At 40.3% G+C, this 21,049-nt stretch overlaps 2 protein-coding genes across 3 annotated transcripts; one reads left to right on the forward strand and one right to left on the reverse strand.

The window, feature by feature from the left end:
* The first annotated feature begins 1,238 nt into the window (after nucleotides 1-1,238).
* On the forward strand, nucleotides 1,239-8,588 carry LOC129834368 (G1/S-specific cyclin-D1-like). The gene is made up of 5 exons (XM_055899286.1): nucleotides 1,239-1,852; nucleotides 3,241-3,456; nucleotides 3,876-4,035; nucleotides 5,042-5,190; nucleotides 5,328-8,588. Exons 1-5 carry the CDS (start codon nucleotides 1,655-1,657, stop codon nucleotides 5,481-5,483), a joined length of 879 nt encoding a protein of 292 aa, XP_055755261.1. The 5' UTR covers nucleotides 1,239-1,654; the 3' UTR covers nucleotides 5,484-8,588.
* A 3,600-nt stretch (nucleotides 8,589-12,188) lies between these two features.
* Nucleotides 12,189-19,264, reverse strand: lto1 (LTO1 maturation factor of ABCE1). 2 transcript variants are annotated; one of them, XM_055899292.1, is made up of 5 exons: nucleotides 17,226-19,264; nucleotides 17,006-17,111; nucleotides 13,407-13,477; nucleotides 13,171-13,288; nucleotides 12,189-12,910 (listed from the first exon to the last, which is right to left on the reverse strand). In XM_055899292.1, the coding sequence occupies exons 1-5, from the start codon at nucleotides 17,276-17,278 to the stop codon at nucleotides 12,893-12,895; spliced, it is 366 nt and encodes a 121-aa protein (XP_055755267.1). In that variant the 5' UTR covers nucleotides 17,279-19,264; the 3' UTR covers nucleotides 12,189-12,892. The 2 variants fall into 2 exon arrangements, with proteins under 2 accessions (XP_055755267.1, XP_055755266.1); XM_055899291.1 differs by having other exon boundaries at nucleotides 12,189-12,938; nucleotides 17,226-19,261.
* Between the last annotated feature and the right edge of the window lie 1,785 nt (nucleotides 19,265-21,049).

Here is a 21,049-nt window from a genome sequence, read left to right on the forward strand (position 1 = left end):
AGTGAAAGAGTCAAGGTTAAAGAGTCACCCACATTCGTCAACAATAGCAAGTCTTGACAAAAAGAAAACTTATTTTTGTAGTTTTACGGTAGCTATTCAATAACCTGTGGAGAGGAATGTTAAGAATGCGAAAAACTCATATTCCTATTGAAACGACTGTGAGATTAAACGTTATTGCGACTCTTAGAAAAAGTGTGATAAATCTGATTTCGACTATTCACAGAATTGATCCCTTATTTAGATCCTCTTTCACACAACACAAATATTGATATTCCACTCCCATGACTTGCAACTGTTCTAAAGGTAAAAGAACATACCATTCTGTTCAAACTTGTTTTGTTATTGTTCTAATGTTATATAATAGAACGTTCAACATGTTTTTATTTGGCCTACAGCCAATGACATTTTAACCAATCACATGATTATCGATCACTTTAATTTGAATACAACATTTGAACACTCCCATAAGTGCTTGAACGTATTCTGCCTGGTAACAGCAATTCCTCCTATTGGTTAAGACTCATTTCGGTCTCCTCCCTAGTCAGAGAGAGAGAACGTGTGAGAGTGTAATAGTTACTGTACATTTTTTATTGTTTATTTCACTTTTGTTTATCCATTTCACTTGCTTTGGCAATGTAAACATATGTTTCCCATGCATATAAAGCTCCTTGAATGTATTGTAAAGTGAGCTAGTGCACTTTTGTTGTGTTTAATGACATAAAATTAAACTGAAACCTGAAATCAATATTGTTAACAAACTACTTTGTCTAAATTAGAGATGTTTATAATGCTATTATTATTAGGTAGGCTTTAACGTAAACGTCTTTGCACATCGTGTTTTACTCTTGAAATATTAAATACCCTGCCTTACACAAGGGCTCTGATAGTTGCTTTTACAGGTTTTGTGATGCATAGGTCTATTGAATAGGCCTGCAATCTGAACAAGTATATGAATTGCTGTATAATGATTATGTTAAAGTGACTTAAAAAATACATGTCCCACTGTTAAATGTCTTTGTGTGGTAGAACCTTGCCCATGTGCTCACCTCATGTTCGACTGGGTGACGAGAAGAGAAGCCGGGGCTATTCTCTGAGATGGCTTTTTCTAACAGGAAAGTTTCATGAATGTGTCTATACCGCCCCCTATCAAAATCGAACAAATTCACATTCATCTCTGCATAACCAACTTCCCTATACCGACACTAGCCTTTACATCCCACCTCCCTCAAACCCCCACCACTCAGCGTCCGTTCTCTTCACCCCCTCCTGACTCCCCTCGGCTGTATAGGCTACGCCACCCAGAATACTGGGACATCCCATTTCCATACCTATAGGAGTGGTTCAGCAGCGATTGGAAGGACTTGGAACTTTAGAGGGGTAGTTCTTTAGAGTCATCCTCCTCTCGCTATAGACTCCTTAGCTCGGCTCTCTCAGACTCGCTGTTGCTTTGATCTCCTCCTTAACAACAGTTAACGTCATCGCATAGCCCTCTGAAGGAGAGTTTTGTCTAGAAGCGTGAAGCGTTGGAGCTCTCAGAGGGCTACATTGTAGGAACAGCAAGCAGCATCCACGGAGCCTCACTCACTCCTAACAAGAAGCACATTTTTTTATTATTTATTCAGCCCAGAAAACGCAAGCTACTACCGCAAAAGATATGGAACACCAGCTGCTGTGTTGTGAAGTGGAAACCATCAGAAGGGCTTACCAAGACGCCAACTTACTAAATGACCGAGTTCTACAGACAATGCTCAAAGCAGAGGAAAATTACCTTCCGTCTCCGAATTACTTCAAGTGTGTCCAGAAAGAAATAATACCTAAAATGAGGAAAATTGTGGCTACATGGATGTTAGAGGTGTGTATATTTATGATGTCTAAATGTATTGCTGAAAAGTTTGTCCAAACACTAACCCATGCCCTTTGGACGCAATGTATTGAATTGGTCGTTTTATGCTTCGTACATTTTATTCTTCACAAGCATGATCGTTTATATTATGTAAACATACTGACATGTAGTAGGCTAATGTTTCATTAGTGTACGGTTGTCCAAGTAGGCTAAAATAGATTTGTCACACGGTTGTAGCCTATTAGGCTATTTCGCAGGTATCGTGTGTGTTCAGTAATCACAACACTTGCAATGTAGCTGCTCGATTATTTTCTTTTGTCGGATACTTATTTAATGTAATTTTGTATTTAGATGTAATTCCCCCCCCCCAAATTAATAGCAATGTACACGTATGCAGTCTTACTCTTGCCAGTATTATGCGCCATCTTTGTTGTCGTATGCGTAGGTTTTTAATATAATTAAAAATATTTTATAATGTCAACTATGACAGTAACTGAATCAGCAAGTCGAGAAGTATATCTTGGGTATGCATGTGTAATCCTGTCGCATGGATAGCGAAAAATGATTATATAAAACCGTAAAGTTTTGTTTCGGCTTACTAATCAGGCTGCTGTTGCTGCAGTTTATGAAGGTTGCTCTGGAGACATGATCGTTTTCACAAAAAATGTAAATAAGAATGCATTTTAAATGGTCGGTTATGATACTATATCGATTAATCAACATTTACATGTAGTTAGAGATCGAGTCCTATGTCGACATACATTTATTATTAATTTCAGAAATTGTGAGTCAGCACAAGATCTAAATGTCGGACGCTCCACGAGAAAGAGCGTTGACTTGTAAATTCAATTGTTTTCATATGTTTACTATGAAAATTCGACATTTCATTAAACTATCCGATAAGGTATACCATAAGGATCATTTACATGCTAATTTGACAAACCGGGACAATTTTTACATATTTTTAATTCTTTTTTGAAAAGATGACGAACTAGAAATTTAAGGGGAAAGTTGCATTGACGCCACCTTTGTGTCTTTCCAAGAAGCGACTGAAAACAGCCTAAATTCTCAAATATTTCAATTTCCGTTTTAATTAGGCCTAAGCCACTTTCAGCTTTTCGAAATGCATGATTTTATGTTCATTGCATCGGCAGACTATAGCCTACTCTGCGCCACCTGTAGCCTATAATTAGGCCATAGCTATTGTTTTAAGAACAGCCTTAGGGAATAGAAGTATAATTCAAAAAATGTGTTGTGTTGTCATTACAGTATTTTGTTTTCACTTATGGACAGGCCTATTTATTGGTATATACAATCGACCTGAATGCACTTATAGGCCTATATTATAGGCTAATGTAATTTGAGGCTATAGGCTAAATTGCTGTTTTCACTTCTAGGTCTGCGAGGAACAGAAATGCGAGGAGGAGGTTTTTCCCCTGGCTATGAACTACTTGGATAGATTTTTGTCTGTGGAGCTCACAAATAAAACCAGATTACAACTCCTGGGAGCTACTTGTATGTTTTTGGCCTCAAAGATGAAGGAAACGGTCCCTTTAACTGCAGAGAAGTTGTGCATTTACACCGACAACTCCATCCGGCCCAGCGATCTATTGGTAAATGAGCAATGCCAATCTTCTTAATAGACACTCTGTATATGGCTGTAGTTATGATCCATTTAATAGCGGCCAGACAATTGTAATGAGCATTTCCATTTTCCATAATATAGGCCTATGGTTAGCCTACTACAATGCATCCAGTTTGTAGGCCTATAGGCATACTACTAGTCTTTGTTTCTCTTTGACTGGATCTAAATCATTATTGCATCATTTTTGTTGTGTTAATTTTAAAGAACGTTTGGTTTCGTATACATTTAAAAATGTAGCCTAAAGCGGTTAGGCCAGTGTAGCGCAATGATATGACGAGGGCGACATCTCCCTCTAGTGGATAACGTAAAGTGTAGAACAAATTATGTGAAGCCACTTGTGAAGTTCGATTGTCTCATTGCGCACGTCTGTCTTTTTTGTTGTTGTAGCAAATGGAACTACTGACTCTAAACAAGTTGAAATGGGATCTAGCATCAGTAACACCTCACGATTTCATAGACCATTTCCTCTCCAAGCTACCAGTCCATCAGAACACGAAGCAGATTCTGCGCAAGCATGCCCAGACATTCGTGGCTCTCTGTGCAACAGGTAGGCCCACATATTAACCACCAGTTTCCTGTCAATGCTCCATAACCACTTTTTCAAGGACCAATGGTTAATATATGTGTTAGATTTTGTCTGTATTTTTTTCTCCACTTGCCAGGATAACTTCCTCCTTGAAGGACCCGGGTGGCCAATGGTCAATGTAAATGGTTGGGGGTGTGGGCTCTGGTGCAGGAATGTTTGAGTGTACAAGGCCTAACATGTTTTATGGAGGGTGTCTCAGTCACTGTGTAGCGTAGACAAGTAGAGGAGATACTGGAATGGAGTCAGTGATCTCTTTTTCTCCAGATCAGTTTTATGTGATTATGGGTTTGCTTCTCACATTGCTTTGTTGTTTCTCCCCAAAGTCAGGGTTTGCTCAATAGATTTGGAATCTGCTGTCACTGTGGTGTGTTTTAGGGTTATTGTGTAAATGAAACAGGTTGTGCTGTTGATGCATTTATTTGTGAAAATATATCTACTGCATGGCAGTCAGTTGGGGGATGGACACTGTCCACTCTAGATTCATGGTCACCTTTCATGCACTTGGAGTAGGAAGTGGGGTGCTAACCTCTTTAGAGGAGATCAGCTCAGTGGGGATTAAAACTATAATTTATGAGGGAAATGGGTAGGAAGGAGAGTGGTATTTCCTTCTTGGAAAAAGTTTTAAGTGGTGTACCCATTGAATGCGTGTGCTGGAAGATCTTTTGTACATGTTCTATTTTGTCCATGAGCTAGATTTATTGTTTTTGGAAGTGTGTGCATGCGCACCGGTGTCCTGTCAGTGGCTGGTCATGAAATAAGGCACATTCAGGATATTGTGAGTGGAAAGGAGCAACGGGATATCCATTGTCCCCTACATCATTATGCCACAGCCTAGAATGGCCTCCCTCACAACCTCCACATTAATCCTATTGAAAGCTCATGTGTACTATTTAGTCAATGATCTGTTTCAGATGTTTTGCTTTACGGCATAAGTACTTACTGTCTCTTTCTTTTGTCTTCCCTGTAGATGTCAAATTCATCGCCAACCCTCCCTCCATGATCGCAGCGGGCAGTGTGGCAGCAGCGGTCCAGGGGCTGTACCTAAAGAGCAAAGACGGTGCACTGTCATCTCAGAACCTAACCAACTTTCTGTCCCAAGTCATCAGGAGTGACCCGGTACGTCAAACACAGCTCCCCAGGCCTTTACATTGCACCACACACATGCATTCACTATTTGTCACAAACCCTTTTGCTACTATTGTCTTTCAGCTATTTTGCTTCATTATGCTGACAGTATCTCTCTCTCCTCACAGGACTGCCTGAGGTCGTGTCAGGAACAGATTGAGTCTCTGCTTGAGTCTAGTCTGAGACAGGCACAGCAACATAATGTCTCCACAGAAACAAAAAGGGTAGATGAGGATGTGGACCTGTCCTGCACCCCTACAGACGTGAGGGACATTAACATTTGAGTGGCATCCTCTGCATTTTTTGGGAAATATCTTTGAGGCTCTGGCCTTACTAAGAGGCCATCTGGGAAAAGAGGACACCAGCGCACCCTTGAGTCGTCACCCTCTGAACACCCTCTGGCAAATGCTTTTGTGCCACACCTGTTCCGGTGCCCCGGCCTGTATGGCCTTACCAGTGACGTGTGGCCGCCCTCAGCCAGGGCTGTCAAGAAAGGACTGAACACCTCACTTTTCTGAGACCACCAGTCATATTCCCTCTCTCTCCCATCCTGTCCTGCTCAAGACCTAAACAAGGATGATAGCAAAAACGAATTCTTATGGAAGATACAACTATATGGATGAAACAAAAACATTATAGTTTATGTGCAAGATTAAGCCACAGAAATATACATTGTTACCACCCGATGTTGAACTAGGATTTTTAAATACCATAGACTGACTTTACATGCTTACTTAAAACATTCAAAATAACAAGTAGGTATTTTTAGTCTCTTTGTCTAGGTTTTTATTTGAAGTATAAATTCATTTATAAAAGAGAAGGGGCATTTTTGTTCTAATAGATAGGCATTTTGCTTGCTATCAAAGCTCCCTTTTTAAAAAAAAAAAAATGTTTTTTATCTAGGCATCTGTATCCCTGCTTGCTTATGCGTTTAGTCACTTTATTATATTGTCTAGACTTCTAAAGAAATTTTTAGCCCCTAGTTTTGGCCTCTTCTCTTTTTAACTGGGTTGTATAACTCAACAGTATACTTTTAGTATATATTGCTCTGTTTTTATTGTTTAGATGATTGTGGGTTGCTGGTGCTGAGGTTTGGTAAATAAGTTTATTCTATATAAGGACATTTACTTTATATTCAATTAAGAGTAAATTGAATGAACCAGCATTGTTTGGCTGTTGATTTGTGACTTTGTCCTCATTGCCACATATGTACATATTTCAACGGCTAACTATGACATGATAAACTAAAATCTAGCATTAATTGCAAACCTTTACCATGCAATCCACAGTTGAATTTTTTTGTGGTTATATCTTACCTTCTAATACCATTCCATTTTTAAACGCACTTTTAGTCAGTTTTTTTCTGACTCGTAAAAAAAATCAATTTGAAAAAATGGAATGGAGCAGGTCTCTTTTAACTATGGTGTTATGTGTGTTACAAGTCAACGCAGCCCAGCAGCGATCCTGTGTGCCCTTGATGTAGAAGGGTATTATTTTGGAGATTGTAATGCCACGGTTCTTACAGGAGGGGTCTATAGTGAGACGAGCGTTGTGTGTGGCATGTTTCAGCATCCTGTATTCCATCGCTTGAACGGCATCCAGAGCATTTGAAACACTAAAATATCAAACTTGAAAGCTAAAACAAAGATTTAGGCTGTTTATTATTGCATATTTTCCTATTGGAGCCAGTACAGAGTAGAAACAGGATGACAAAGTTTGTCTCTATGTAACATTTTGTACACAACTATTTACCATAGTGCTTAACACATGCCTGCCCTCCAAATCATGTATGACAGTGTTTTTTTAATGCAAGACTAAAAGAAAACACCATAGTTGAAATGCTGTTTAGAATATGTAGTTGAGGGGATAAAAATACAAAAAAATTGTTTTGGTATAGAGATGATTTTGCACAAACCTGAAGACTTAGGCTATGTTTTTGTGGCTTGCCTAAGATAAGAGAGAAGGGTAACGTTGAAAAGTGGGAGTGGGGAAAAAGGGAGGCAAAAAGGGTGACAGCAAGTTTTTGTTGACTTGCTGAATTAAGGTGTTTGACTGTACATTGAGAAAACAGGATAACGGCACACTCCTTTTGAGCTGCTATGGAGGAATTCCCAGCAAAGTGTAAAAGAAAATGAAAAACAACAAGAAAAAAACAATGCTTTTTCTCCTATTGTTTGCTGCTATTTAAAAAAAATATACATATAAATGTCAATATACTGCCATGTAATTGGTCTTTAATTTTCTATGAGAAAATTGTTGACATCTTTGTTTTTGTAGTTATGTCATCAGTTTTTACTTTATGATTTCAGTGCTATTCCAAAAACAGGAAAAATTAGACAACATGGTTTTTATCAACAATACCTCATTACAGTCAAGATTTATCTTTAATCTATTTTTACTAGTTTGTTCAGTGGCTGACAGTCCTGTTTAAACTGCTAATGGTAATGCATTGATCATTATCCAAATGGGTCCTGATGTGAGCAAGTAACCCGGATTGTATAACTCTTGAGTGTTAAGCTGTCTCATTGAAAGAGTCTTTATCCCCTTTAGGCTCCTGAAGGCCCTCCTATTTTATATTTATAAAACATTTTCTCGAGTTAAAGCCCGTAATGAGTTTTTGAGTTTGTTAAATACCAAGCCATAGAATTACTTTCAAATCATCATGCCGTTATTCCACACAGTTCAGTTCATGCTATTCTAGATATCTTGTCCTCCAAGAAGCATAGCATATTTGTCAACTGCACAATAAATGGTAAATAGATTTAAATCTTGTAACACTGCAGTTTTTTTCTAAACTGAACCGCTACTGGTACATTGAAGCCAAAATAATGGGCTACTGATATTGTTGGCACACTTCCATTTGACCCAGACATCCTTCAGAGTTAATGAGTGTGAGAGCCAACAGTGGTTCACTTAGCCATAGACATGATGCTGCTATATGTTCTGGTTGTAGATGTGAGGTAGGCCTAGTATTTGACAAATGATGTTGCTGCAAGCTGCTCAAATTTCTACTAGCTAACACAGGACCCAGGATGGAGATATTGTTTTTCTGTCTAGTGTAAGGAATACTTGTTACCTCAAATGGAGAAAAAAATACATGTTGATGCCCCTGTGATCAACTAAAAATGACATTACATATTTGTCATATTGAAAAAGTGCTGTTAGTAAAAATAAATAAAAATCTTTGTCCAAACAGTAACAGAATGTGCTACAGTGACCCTCCCCCCAAAAAAGCTAAATGGTCAGCATTTTAACCATTGCTTCTATTGTTAATGATGGTCGCGGAGGTCGCAGCTCTTACTGAACTGTTGTTTCAGGATCTGTGTTCATTGCAATGGGTCAAAGGTCATCTGGGGTACAAGTAAATAAAGCAAAGATTCTGAAATGTCTGCTTGATGTCTGTTTTGTGTAACAGTTGCTGGTCTGAAATGCACAACCTTTTACTTGCAGATCCATTCTATAAACATGAACATCAAACTAAACCAGAATTAAGTGGATTAAATACATCCTGTTTTGTCTTTTCTTGATGGGAAAACAAAGACATTTCATGTTGTCTTTTACAATGTCACATGATACATATTTCTTTTTAAAACAAAGTTATTGTACATACATACATAATCACACCTCAGTTATGATCAGTAATCATCCATTTTGAATAGGAAGTTATAGATTACTGACAGTGACTGAATCGTTTTCCAAAAAAGCAACATTGATATATATTAAGGACATTTTCCAAAATCTAAAGTTGAAATGCTTTGTGGGACTAATGATTACCCATGCTATTGGTCAAAGCATGAGTGTGTGACAGCACTCATTGATTTATTATGCAAGGAATTCCTTTGATCAGGGTTTTCTGTAAAGAAAAAGGTGTGAAATCCTAATCCTTTCCCACAGCCCTGCAATTGTGAGCTGGACAAACAGTGGATAAAGGGTTTCAGCACATAAGACAATGTGGCACCAAATTCCTGCTGGCACATAGACATCTCTCGCTCTCTCTGAACATCATGCCACAAAATTCATTTTATAGCATTTGTAAAGTAAAGGATTAATTAAACTGCAGCCATAATGCTCACTATTTAACAAGCACCAAAACAACTATCATAAAATGCCTAATCTAACCCTGGGTTATAACTGTTTTACTAATGATTTATTAACACTAGTCCTAGCTTTAACCTGTTGATTATATTGTAAACGTTTTACATCCATATCAGATCAGCTCTTTTGCCAATTATCAGCACTGCATTTTATCACTGGGGAAATTTTCATACACATCACTGCATTTTATCACTGGGGAAATTTTCATACACATCACTGCATTTTGTGTGGGCTGGGAGTCCCTGACTACAAGAAGGGTCCAGCACTGGCTACTTTTTGTATATAAAGTTGTTCTTCAGACACTCCGCAACAACCTCAGCTCACGTATTAACTGGAGATCCAGCAATTTTCAGACCCGCTCTCTGGACTGGCTTGTTCTGGAGGTGCCGCGGGTACCCTTCAGGCCACCTTGAAATTAGACTTGCTTGTCTCCATTGGACAGTTTAGATTGAGTTTAAGGGAGGTGATATGTGAGAGTTGTGATTGTTTTGATTAATCTTGTAATATTTATTGTATTGATATTATTTATTGTATGTTCATGTTTTGTATTTATTAAGGATCCCCATTAGCTTCTAGCTTTTCCTAGGGTCCAGCAACATTAAGGCAGTTATATACAATTTAAAATATTACATTTCAATAACACTTCTCACATGTTCACAGGGCTCCCTTGCAAATGAGACCCTGGTTTCATTGATGACCCACCTTATATAAATATAAGGAATTTACAGATAGCCAGGGGCACACTCCAACACTCAGACATAATTTGCAAGCGAAGCATTTGTGTTTAGTGAGTCTGCCAGATCACAGGCAGTAGGGAAGACTAGGAATGTTATCTTGATACGTGTGTGAATTGGACCATTTTCCTATCAAAATCTAATGAGGACTTTTGGGTGTCAGGGAAAATGTATGGAGTAAAAAGTACATTATTTTCATTAGGAATGTAGTGAAATAAAAGTAAAAGTTAACAAAAATATAAATAGTAAAGATACTCCCAGAAAACTACTTAAGTAGTTCTTTAAAGTATTTTTACTTAAGTGTAAAAGCAACTGATTGCTGGGTACTGTAGGTCACAATAAAATGTCAAAGGCTTTCAGATGGGCCAGAGTAAAGAAAAGATGGTACCCACTGGTCTAAGGCCCTGAGCATTTGTGAAGGAACTCTGGAGTATTTCACATAAACCTGTGGGCATCTGAGGTTCGCATAAATACGGTGTCCTCAACCTCTGACATCTTAGCACTTGCGTTTTCAGAGGAAGGATCAACATTGCGCCCCAAGTGCCATCAAAGGGTACAGGGATGGACTCGTCAGGACATGCTACCTCAGTGTGGTATCCTTTCAACATTTTTACTCATGTCTGTAGCTGTGATGCAGTGCAGACCTTCATAACTGAGAATTAGGCATTTCTCACTAATGCCATGAGCAGCTTGTGAAATCATGCATCAAGGTCTTTTAAAGTTATGAAATCGCCTGACTTCCACCGTGATACATATCAACATTAAAATATTAAATTGAGTAGCTGATTCTGGGTGCCAAGATTAATCGTAACTGAATGTTCAAAAAACAAAAGCATGAAAATATATGCTGGCATTCTTCAGACATACTGCATTAATGGGCTAGACAGCTGTTAAAACTGAGTTCAGATAGCCTATAGCCATCTGCCTCCAGGACTGGAATGGGGGGGGGGGGGGGGGGGGGGGGTGCATATGAGGCACCAAGGCAGGGGAAAACTCTATGCCATCATTTAGTTTGGGGCTTTTTCCCTCGAAGTGCCTGGCGGTTGCATTTGTCACGTCTTCTTTTCATGTCACCACTCGCCACCTGCTCCAGAAATTCCAGAACATTCTCTAAACCCTCCAGTGCCCCCATATCCCTCTCTGCCTCCTCCCTTTCCTTGGCCCCATCCACTCTGCTTGCCCAACACAAGGAATCAAAGAAACAGTGCTGCTACAGCTTTCATTCACTGGCATACCCCCTCTCTCCCTCTGTTCTTTTTTTTGCATTGGACTCAAACACACACAAGTAACTACGAATCAGGTCAGACCGCACAAAGATGAGCAGTGCACTGGCCGTTCCTTCTTCCCTCCAGCTCATTTGGGATTTATCTGTCCCCCTCAGAAGGTGCCTCGGGGCAGTGTTCACCTGCTGCTGCACAGTGCATCAACCAGCTGCCACTGGCCCCCACCTCCCCATCTGGTTTTGTCTATCTGAATTTTTATCCGTACAGCGAATAGAAAGGGGGGACCATGAACAAAAACAAGCGCTCCGCAGCCCCTGCCATCACTGGTGCCCCTTGATACCATTGTTACAGCCAGAGGCCAATCTCACACATGACTCAGGAGAAGGGGCCGAACATTAACTGACTGCTGACCACCAGTGAAATGAGGCTGAAAGGCCCAGTGGTGGAATTTCATGGGGATGGAGTTGGTTAAACAAAACCAACAGACAGTGATTGCTTTGTGCCTCTGGAAGGTGAATCAACCCTCCTGTCATACTGTATATAAAGTCATTTTACAAAAAAAAGTGGCTTAGAAACACATACCACCTCAGTTTGTATTGCATAGCAAAGAATTTTGGTTTTGATCACTTATTTCATATAATGTTGAGTTTAATTAATGCCTGTAAACTAATACAACATAGCTGATGGAGGAGATCCATCTCCATACGCTTCCACATTATCTCAGCCTGAGGAGCTCACTAAAACATGGGTGTGATATTTTTCATTGACCACATGGTGGGGATGTTGAAGTTGAAGGCTATCCATATGACTTCCTACTACTTGATCATTTCAACCACTGAAATTATGTATCTCCTTGTGACCATTTATGTTTTAGCAAGTGTGAATAGAAAAGGAAACATGTATTGGAATATGCTAACATACATACTTCACAAGTACCTGAAATAAATAGCTTTTTATTATTATTTCACATCAACCAGTAGTTTAAGCAATCACTCATTCTCAACCAGGTCACTCAAAATTGACCTACACCATTAGAAAAAGTGTTAATTGGGGTTCTGTATAGAACTTTTAGGGGTATATATATATATATCTCCTTATTGGTTCCATTTGGAACCTTTTTCCCCCCAAAGTGTAGATTAAAAAAAAAAAATCACTCATTTATCTAGAATCATTAGAATTACAAAATAATTGATGCAACTCAGCTCTCTCTTACCACCCAGACAAAGCACTAAACATCAAGGACTATAGAACACCAGTTAGGCCTATGTAGCACTTCCAGTTCACTTTGTGTTCTCAGTGGCACTCCATATTTCAAAACTAGACTGATGCCCCACCAATTGATATCCTAACCTTTGTCATTCGAAAACACCAAATCTTCATAGTACCAACTGATAGCATACTTTATGCTCCACCATTAAAAGTCAGTTAACTACACTACAGACCAATTCAGGACATCCTGTTTACATAAGGGGAGGCCCACCTGCAGGTTCCCCCTCCTCAACTGTTCTCCTATCTTGTCTTCAAAGCCACAATGCTTCACAGGAAAGGTTGCATTCAAGGAACCCCCTTCAGATCCTCAAGCCGTGGGCTTCAGAGTTGCCAGTTCCCTTCAGAAAGATATTCCTCCAGACCCTCCAGACTTCACATAATCACTGAAGTCTGTTGGCACATTTAACAGAGAGCAGACCTAAAGGTGAAAGAAATTAAGAGGAGCTAAAGACCAGTACCTAGTTTTTCAGTAGACATTCGTTTAGACATCAAAATAAGAGCATGAAAAACACTGCTAATCAGTGGTCAGTTTAGGTCATGGATAATCTAAAGGCCATGAACCTTTACAATGAAAAACGTTTGAGTCAACCATGTTTGTTTCTAAGAGCATATTCACACAATTGACTTGTGGTTGAGTGAGATAGTCCTACCTGTCTAAACTTGGCCCGAACCTTCTCCATGTCTTCCTGTAGATATTCATATTGAGGTTCTTCGTGGGGGAACTTCTGAATCAACCCAAGAAGAGATTCCAAAACTTTCAGCCTTTTTCTGAAACATAAAATAGAAAAACTGAAGATCATATTATTTGCATGAAAGTCAACAGAAACAAGTGACCAATGATTAGATGAGCTATAGGCATTTTATTACTGCAGATGAGAGGTCAAACCTGGCTTTCACGTCTGTGTTGTTTTGAAGAAGGCATTTCCAAGTGATTCCAAATCCATAATAGAAGGAAACCTATAAAAAGAGGTGAGTGTAGTTTAGAAAGTTATCTGTAGTTGGGGAGAAATTAGTTGTAAAACACAAATCACACTTATTTAACGAAGCTGTTTTCACAAACCAGTAAGCCTATACATGTAATGTGTGTGTAACAAAATCATATGTATGACTTCAGCTGAGTAACAAATCAGCTGCTGTAACAACACTGGGTTGCCATGCCTGCCCTGGGGTTTTGACTAGCTATTAAAAAGTGCCTAGTCAGCCTCCTGAGTGGTGCAGTGGTCTAAGGCACATTTGTTTGTTTCTAATAGCTTATTCACACAAATGACTTGTGGTTTGAGTGAGATAGTCCTACCCGTCTAAACTTGTCCCGATCCTTCTCCATGTCTTCCACATTTTTGCGCATCAAGTTCAAATCATCCTAAGTGATTTTGTTGAGCTTCACAATTCATTTTAGATACTTTTGGATGATTTGAACATGATGTGCGAAAAATAACTCAGTCACATGACGAATGGGATTTGTGACAAATGCTAAAACGTTAGCACGTGGAAACAGTAACGTTAACAGCGAAACTAAACTGTCATACCGTGTCCATAGACTGCTTACTACAGGGTAAGGAAACTAATATGTAATTTTGTAATTTGGGTAAACTATCCCCTTAATAGCTAGTTTTGACTAGATGGTTTACAGCACATATGTCAGAGTCAAGGCCCGCGGGCCACATCCGGCCCGCGAGAAGGTTTTTTACGGCCCCTGGGATGATCTTGATTTATTATTAGAACCGGCCCGCAGACCGCAGCAAGCCGGCAGCCCGCAGATCTTTTACACGCACCAATACTACATTTCCCACAATGCAACGGTGACGCACCGAGCAGTAGGCTGCTTCATTTCAATATTTATTGGCACAGCAGTCGTCAGCATCACAGTAAAATTAACTTTCAGATACCCATCAAAAATGGCAAAACGGAAGGTGGACACTGAGAACCGGGGGTTTCAAACAAGGTGGGAGTCGGAGTATATGTTCACGGAGGTAGCTGGAAAACCTGTGTGTCTTCTGTGTGGAGAAAGTGTGGCGGTACTGAAAGAGTATAATCTGAGACGACATTATGAAACGAAACACGCGGACAAAAACAAGAATATGGACATGGAACAAAGGCTACAAAAGGCAGAGGAATTAAAACGAGGCCTCAAATCTCGACAGGCTCTGTTCAAAAAAGCCAAATCACAAGGCCAGGCTGCTGTCAAGGCCAGTTTTATTTTGGCAGAAGAGATCGCTAAATCAGCCCGGCCATTTACGGAGGGGGATTTCATCAAAAACTGCATGATTAAAGTTTGTGACGAAGTTTGCCCAGAAAAAAGGCAACTCTTTTTAAATGTGAGTCTGAGCAGAAACACCATTGCCGAGAGAGTAGACCAGTTGTCCATCAATCTAAAAGAGCAGCTTGTGAAAAAGGGAAAAGATTTCATTGCATATTCCTTGGCTGTGGATGAGAGCACCGACATTTCTGACATTGCCCAGTTGTCAATTTTCATCCGCGGAGTGGACTCCAGCCTAAGCGTGACAGAGGAGTTTTTGGCTTTACGTCCTATGCATGGCACAACTACGGGGCATGATTTGTATGAAGAGGTGTCAAGATGTGTAAATGAGATGGAGCTGCCTTGGGAAAAACTCGTGGGTTTGACAACCGACGGAGCACCTGCGATGTGTGGACACAGGAGCGGACTGGTGGCGAAGATACGGGAAAAGATGCAAGAGGAAAACGCGACAGGTGAGCTGACAGCTTATCATTGTATCATACACCAGGAAGCGTTGTGCGGTAAAGCCTTGAAAATGGAGCATGTAATGAGCATCATCACGCGCACAGTTAACTTTATCAGAGCCAAAGGTTTGAATCACCGCCAGTTCAAGGCATTTCTGACGGAGTTAGAAACGGAGCATGGTGATTTGCCTTATCACACAGAGGTGCGATGGCTAAGCCAGGGAAAGGTGCTTCAAAGATGTTTCGAGCTTCGTGAGGAGATTTGTCTGTTCTTGGACAGCAAAGGGAAAGACACAACACAACTCCGAGACGAAATGTTTCTGTGTGAAATGGCTTTTCTGTGTGACATTACGAGTCATCTGAATGCAATGAACTTGCAGCTGCAGGGTCGGGATCATGTCATCTCTGATATGTACAGTACAGTGAAGGCATTTAAAACCAAACTGACTCTGTGGGAGACGCAGATGCGGAAAGAAAATTTGAGCCACTTTCCCAGCTGCCAGACCATGAAAGAGAAGCTCTCTACCAGTGCGTTCCCGAGCGCACAGTTGGCTGATAAAATAGGTATGCTTGCCGCTGACTTTCGACGCCGATTTGCTGACTTTGAAGCACAAAAAAGCAGGTTGGAACTGCTCGGTAACCCATTTGCTGTTGACGTGGAAAGCTCACCACCAAACCTCCAAATGGAGTTGATTGACCTCCAATGCAATGATGCACTGAGGGCAAAATATGCGGCAGTGGGTGCTGCGGAGTTCGCCCGTTTCCTCCCCGACACAATGCCCCAGCTGCGCATCCAGGCTGCTCAAACGTTGTCTATGTTTGGCAGCACATACCTGTGTGAACAACTGTTTTCTTTGATGAACCTGAACAAAACATCACACAGAAGTCGACTTACTGCTGAACACCTCCACTCAATTCTGAGGATTTCCTCAGCTCAGAGCCTTACCCCGAACATTGATGAACTTGTGGAAAAGATGGGACACCACCAAGTATCACCCTCAACCTCAAACAAGTGAACATTACTGTGCAATCACATATTTAGAGTTTTTACTCAGTTCAAGTTTAAAAGTTAAAGTTTAATATTTGTTTTCACTGCATGTTACTTCTCCTTAAACAAAGTGTTGTTTTTGATTAATAGATTTTTGCACTTTATTTTATTGTATTTCAATCCAATTATATTTTAAAAATATTTCAGTTGAGTGGATGATAGAAAATTGCTATTATTGTTTTTTTCTTTGAAGTAAATTTAGCCCACTTTTGCTAAAATAGAAAATATAGGCTACTGATGGTGCCTTGAATACCGGTTTCTTTCATTTAATGTTCATGTTATGGGGATTTTTATATAAAGGAAATTTGTCTTTTGTGTCTGTTGAAAATTAAAGATTACTGACAGAGCCATAAGAAAATATTGCTTTATTTATCTGATCATATTGGAATATATTTGTTAGGTTTTCAGTAGGTTCAATTAGGTTCACTAGACTATATGCGTCATTTAAAAAATTTTCAATGAACATTCGAACAGTCCGGCCCTCAGGCTTGTAGCTAAATTTTTTATTTGGCCCTCCGTCCATTTGACTTTGACACCCCTGGTTTACAGCTTGTCAGAATTGACTTTTTGTAGCATGTTAAAACTTACGCAGTAGGTTATGGTAATTAACGTAGCATGTTAGGATAATTCAGGTAAGGTCAGGAAAATCATTAGGTTTCGCTCAAATGCAACAACAAAAAATATCACCTTTTGACGTCAATTTAGACATGACCCTGGATAAGTGATGTTCAACTTGCCTCCATTGAAAGCTTGGCACCATGTGATGCCCCATGTTTCCGACCATCAATCATTCCTTGTCGCGTGCCTTCATCGAACCCCTCGCGGTACCCCTCTACATGGAACCTGAAATCATATAAAACTCATACGGTAATCACGGAACATTGCTACAACTCTAGCTGACTATAAACAGAAAAGCGACATGCTAAATAAGCTAGAGCAAGGCAGTATTTAGCCTACCTATCGTCCGCCATGAGAATACAGTCAAATAAATCTTCACTTTTGTGGGCCATTTTCGAAGAGTTTTAAAAGAGTATCGCCTATTACACATATTACTTGGCTATCTAGCCTAGCCAACAGCCCTCGCTTCCGCAAACATCAGTTTGTGGCTACAGCATTGCTTTAGACAGCCCAACAGTTAGTTCGCGCATCACTGCCATCTACTGTGTTGGAGTTTATTGTTCTTCGATGAGGTACAACGGCGGTTGACATCCAATGTTAATGGGGCATTACCGCCACCAGCTGGACGGGGTATTAAATCAAACGAAAACATATATTCCGAAAAGGGGTAAAACGATATCATACAAAATATCTAAAAAACAAAGCCATCATACTTCTTCAACCACAGTCCACTCCAAAATACATCCCTACCTGTGATAGAGCTACGTTCACCGACAGGAACGTTCAGCGGCATTCAAAATGATTACAATTTTCTTAGACTTCTTCTCCGCTTGTGCTGTACAGTTTATGACCATTGCAATAAATAAGACAAAGTCCACCTTTTTAACATGCAGCATTTCACTATCTCTCAGTTGGTGAAAAACCTTCACTAGTATTGGTGGCTCTACTACCATTGCTTCTACCACGCCACTCATTCCTTCCCATTTTCTCACCGCCTCCAGATAGGTGACACGCTGGACACTCCATTCCCCTTCACCTTCTCCTTCAACAGGGCACTCCAAGAATTCAGGTGCATGAACACATCCACAGGTGCAGCATTTTCCTTCATCTGGCATACAATATTCTTCCCTTCTGCATGCACTTGACACATGACCAAATCTTTTACATGTATGACACTGAAGGGGCTTGTGCACAGAAGCTCTTACAGGGTATCTCATGAAAGCTAATTTTGTATGAGAAGGGAGAGACTCAGTAGCATGGATGAAGTGAACTTATTTTCTCCGTCCACCATACAAGTCAATCGACTTGCACATACCACTCCATCAATGTATTCAGTTATATCCTCTGCCTTTATTTTGCACCTTCTTGCGCCACCCTAGAAATAACCCCCTTGAAAGGCGCCCTGCTACGAAAATCCATGCAGGAAACATTCCACTCAGATATCATTTTGAGTCTTAACACACGCTTCTTCTGCTCCACAGACACACAAAACATCTAAATAAGACCACTTTCTTCCAACACATTCCAGATTTTCCTGGAAATGTTAAACGGATTTCCCAAGTAGCATTTATCCAAAACCCTGACTCCGACCAAAAACGAGTCTAGTGGTTTCCTATTTTCCAACATAGCTTTACTTCTTCGGTTTCCCTTTTTCTTCGCCACTGTAACCCACTCAATCTTCACTCGACTCACTGGCAGTTTCAACCAAAACCTCAGTTTCCTCCATTTTCCGTCAACCCAATCTAATCCAATCAATCTGGAGTTTGTTGGAGCCGAGGTTCCAGTTATAAGCAGTAAAGAGATGCTAGTGCTGAAAATAAACATGACATATAGCGCTACATTGTCACATCTCGCAATGAACATGATGACTTACACCATGGACAGTGCCACGTAATAACAGCCAATGAATGCATCTCAATGATTGTAGTGCTCTAGCAGCACCCAGTGCAAGAAGTGGTGTAAAGTACTAAGTTAAAATACTTTAAAAGATTACTTAAGTAGTGTTTTGGGGTATCTGTACTTTACTATTTATATTTTTGTCAACTTTTACTTCTACTTCACTACATTCCTAAAGAAAATAATGTACTTTTTATTTATTTATTTTTTTCTCCCCTTTTCTCCCCAATTTTCGTGGTATCCAATCGCTAGTAATTACTATCTTGTCTCATCGCTACAACTCCCGTACGGGCTCGGGAGAGACGAAGGTCGAAAGCCACGCGTCCTCCGAAGCACAACCCAACCAAGCCGCACTGCTTCTTAACACAGCGCGCCTCCAACCCGGAAGCCAGCCGCACCAATGTGTCGGAGGAAACACCGTGCACCTGGCCCCCTTGGTTAGCACGCACTGCGCCCGGCCCGCCACAGGAGTCGCTGGAGTGCGATGAGACAAGGATATCCCTACCGGCCAAACCCTCCCTAACCCGGACGACGCTAGCCCAATTGTGCATCGCCCCACGGACCTCCCGGTCGGGCCGGCTGCGAAAGAGCCTGGGCGCGAACCCAGAGACTCTGGTGGAGCAGCTAGCACTGCGATGCAGTGCTCTAGACCACTGCGCCACCCGGGAGGCAAAAATGTACTTTTTACTCCATTCATTTTCCCTGACACCCAAAAGTACTCGTTACATTTTGAATGCTTAGCAGGACAGGAAAATGGTCCAATTCACACACTTATCAAGAGAACATCCCTGGTCATCCCTACTGCCTCTGATCTGACAGACTCATTAAACACAAATTCTTCATTTGTAAATTATGTCTGAGTGTTGGAGTGTGCTATCCATCAATAAAAAAATAAAAACAATTGTGCCATCTGGCTTGCTTAATATAAGGAATTTGAAATGATTTATACTTTTACTTTTGATACTTAAGTACATTTCAGCAATTACATTTACTTTTGATGCTTAAGTATACTTAAAACCAAATACTTTTAGACATTTACTCAAGTAGTATTTTACTGGGTGACTTTCACTTTTACTTGAGTCATTTTCTATTAAGGTATCTTTACTTTTACTCAAGAATGGCAATTTAATACTTTTTCCACAACTGAGTGCAAGGAAGGTAAGCATTTTCTTTACCCTAAAAAGGCCTACCAGTTGATGAAAGCTACCGGAAAATATAGAAAACAAACACATATTTATTTGTATATATGAATGACAAAACACTGATGAAAAAATAACAGGATTAGGATTCGCTTAATTTCTGTCCATGCATGGGTTGAACTATCAGTTATCATACTGGCCTTTTACTTTTACTATGGAGGTATATTTATTTTTATCTTTAGTAGGCTACTGCCCCTCCCTCCCTTCAGGCTATGCACAAACCCTACACCCCAACCCGAGCACTCCATTCTGCCACCTCTGGTCTCTTGGCTGTGGCAGGGCTTGCAAACTATTACGAACTACAAAGGGAAACCCAGCCGCGAGCTGCCCAGTGACGCGAGCCTACCAGATGGGCTAAATGCCTTTTATGCTCGCTTCGAGGCAAGCATCACTGAAGCACGCATGAGAGCACCAGCTGTTCCAGACGGCTGTGTGATCACGCTGTCCGTTGCAGATGTGAGCAAGACCTTTAAACAGGTCAACATTCACAAGGCTGCAGGTCCAGACGGATAACCAGGACATGTACTCAGATCATGCACAGACCAACTGGCAAGTGTCTTCAATGACATTTTCAACCTCTCCCTGACTGAGCAGGTCGAGCGCTTCAAGTTCCTTTGTGTCCACATCACCAACAAACTATCATGGTCCATTCCCCTTCAGGAGACTGAAATATTTGGCAGCTTCTACCCCCAAGCCATAAGACTGCTGAACAATGAATCAAATGGCCACCTGGACCAGCTAAATTCATAATAAATAAGAAAAAAACTGTACAAATATATAAGTATTTACAAGCATCTACAAACATGTAGACAAAGTGCATGCAGAGCCCCATATTTGTTTTTCAAAATACATGGATCAAGTATTTTCATTAAATAATATGACTACTAAGTATAAAAAAATAATAATAACAAAATAAATACTACAATTGATTTCAATCCACTTCTTCTTGGGCCTGAATGTTTGGAGTGGTGTATAATGTTCTGTGCCAAGTGCAAATTATGAGTTTGGAGACACTTTGTAGATGTAGAAGCTTCTTAGTATATGTTTCATGTTAGCACCATCAGTCTC

This window comes from Salvelinus fontinalis, chromosome 35 (assembly GCF_029448725.1).
Source record: "Salvelinus fontinalis isolate EN_2023a chromosome 35, ASM2944872v1, whole genome shotgun sequence".
NCBI classification, from domain to species: Eukaryota; Metazoa; Chordata; class Actinopteri; order Salmoniformes; family Salmonidae; genus Salvelinus; species Salvelinus fontinalis.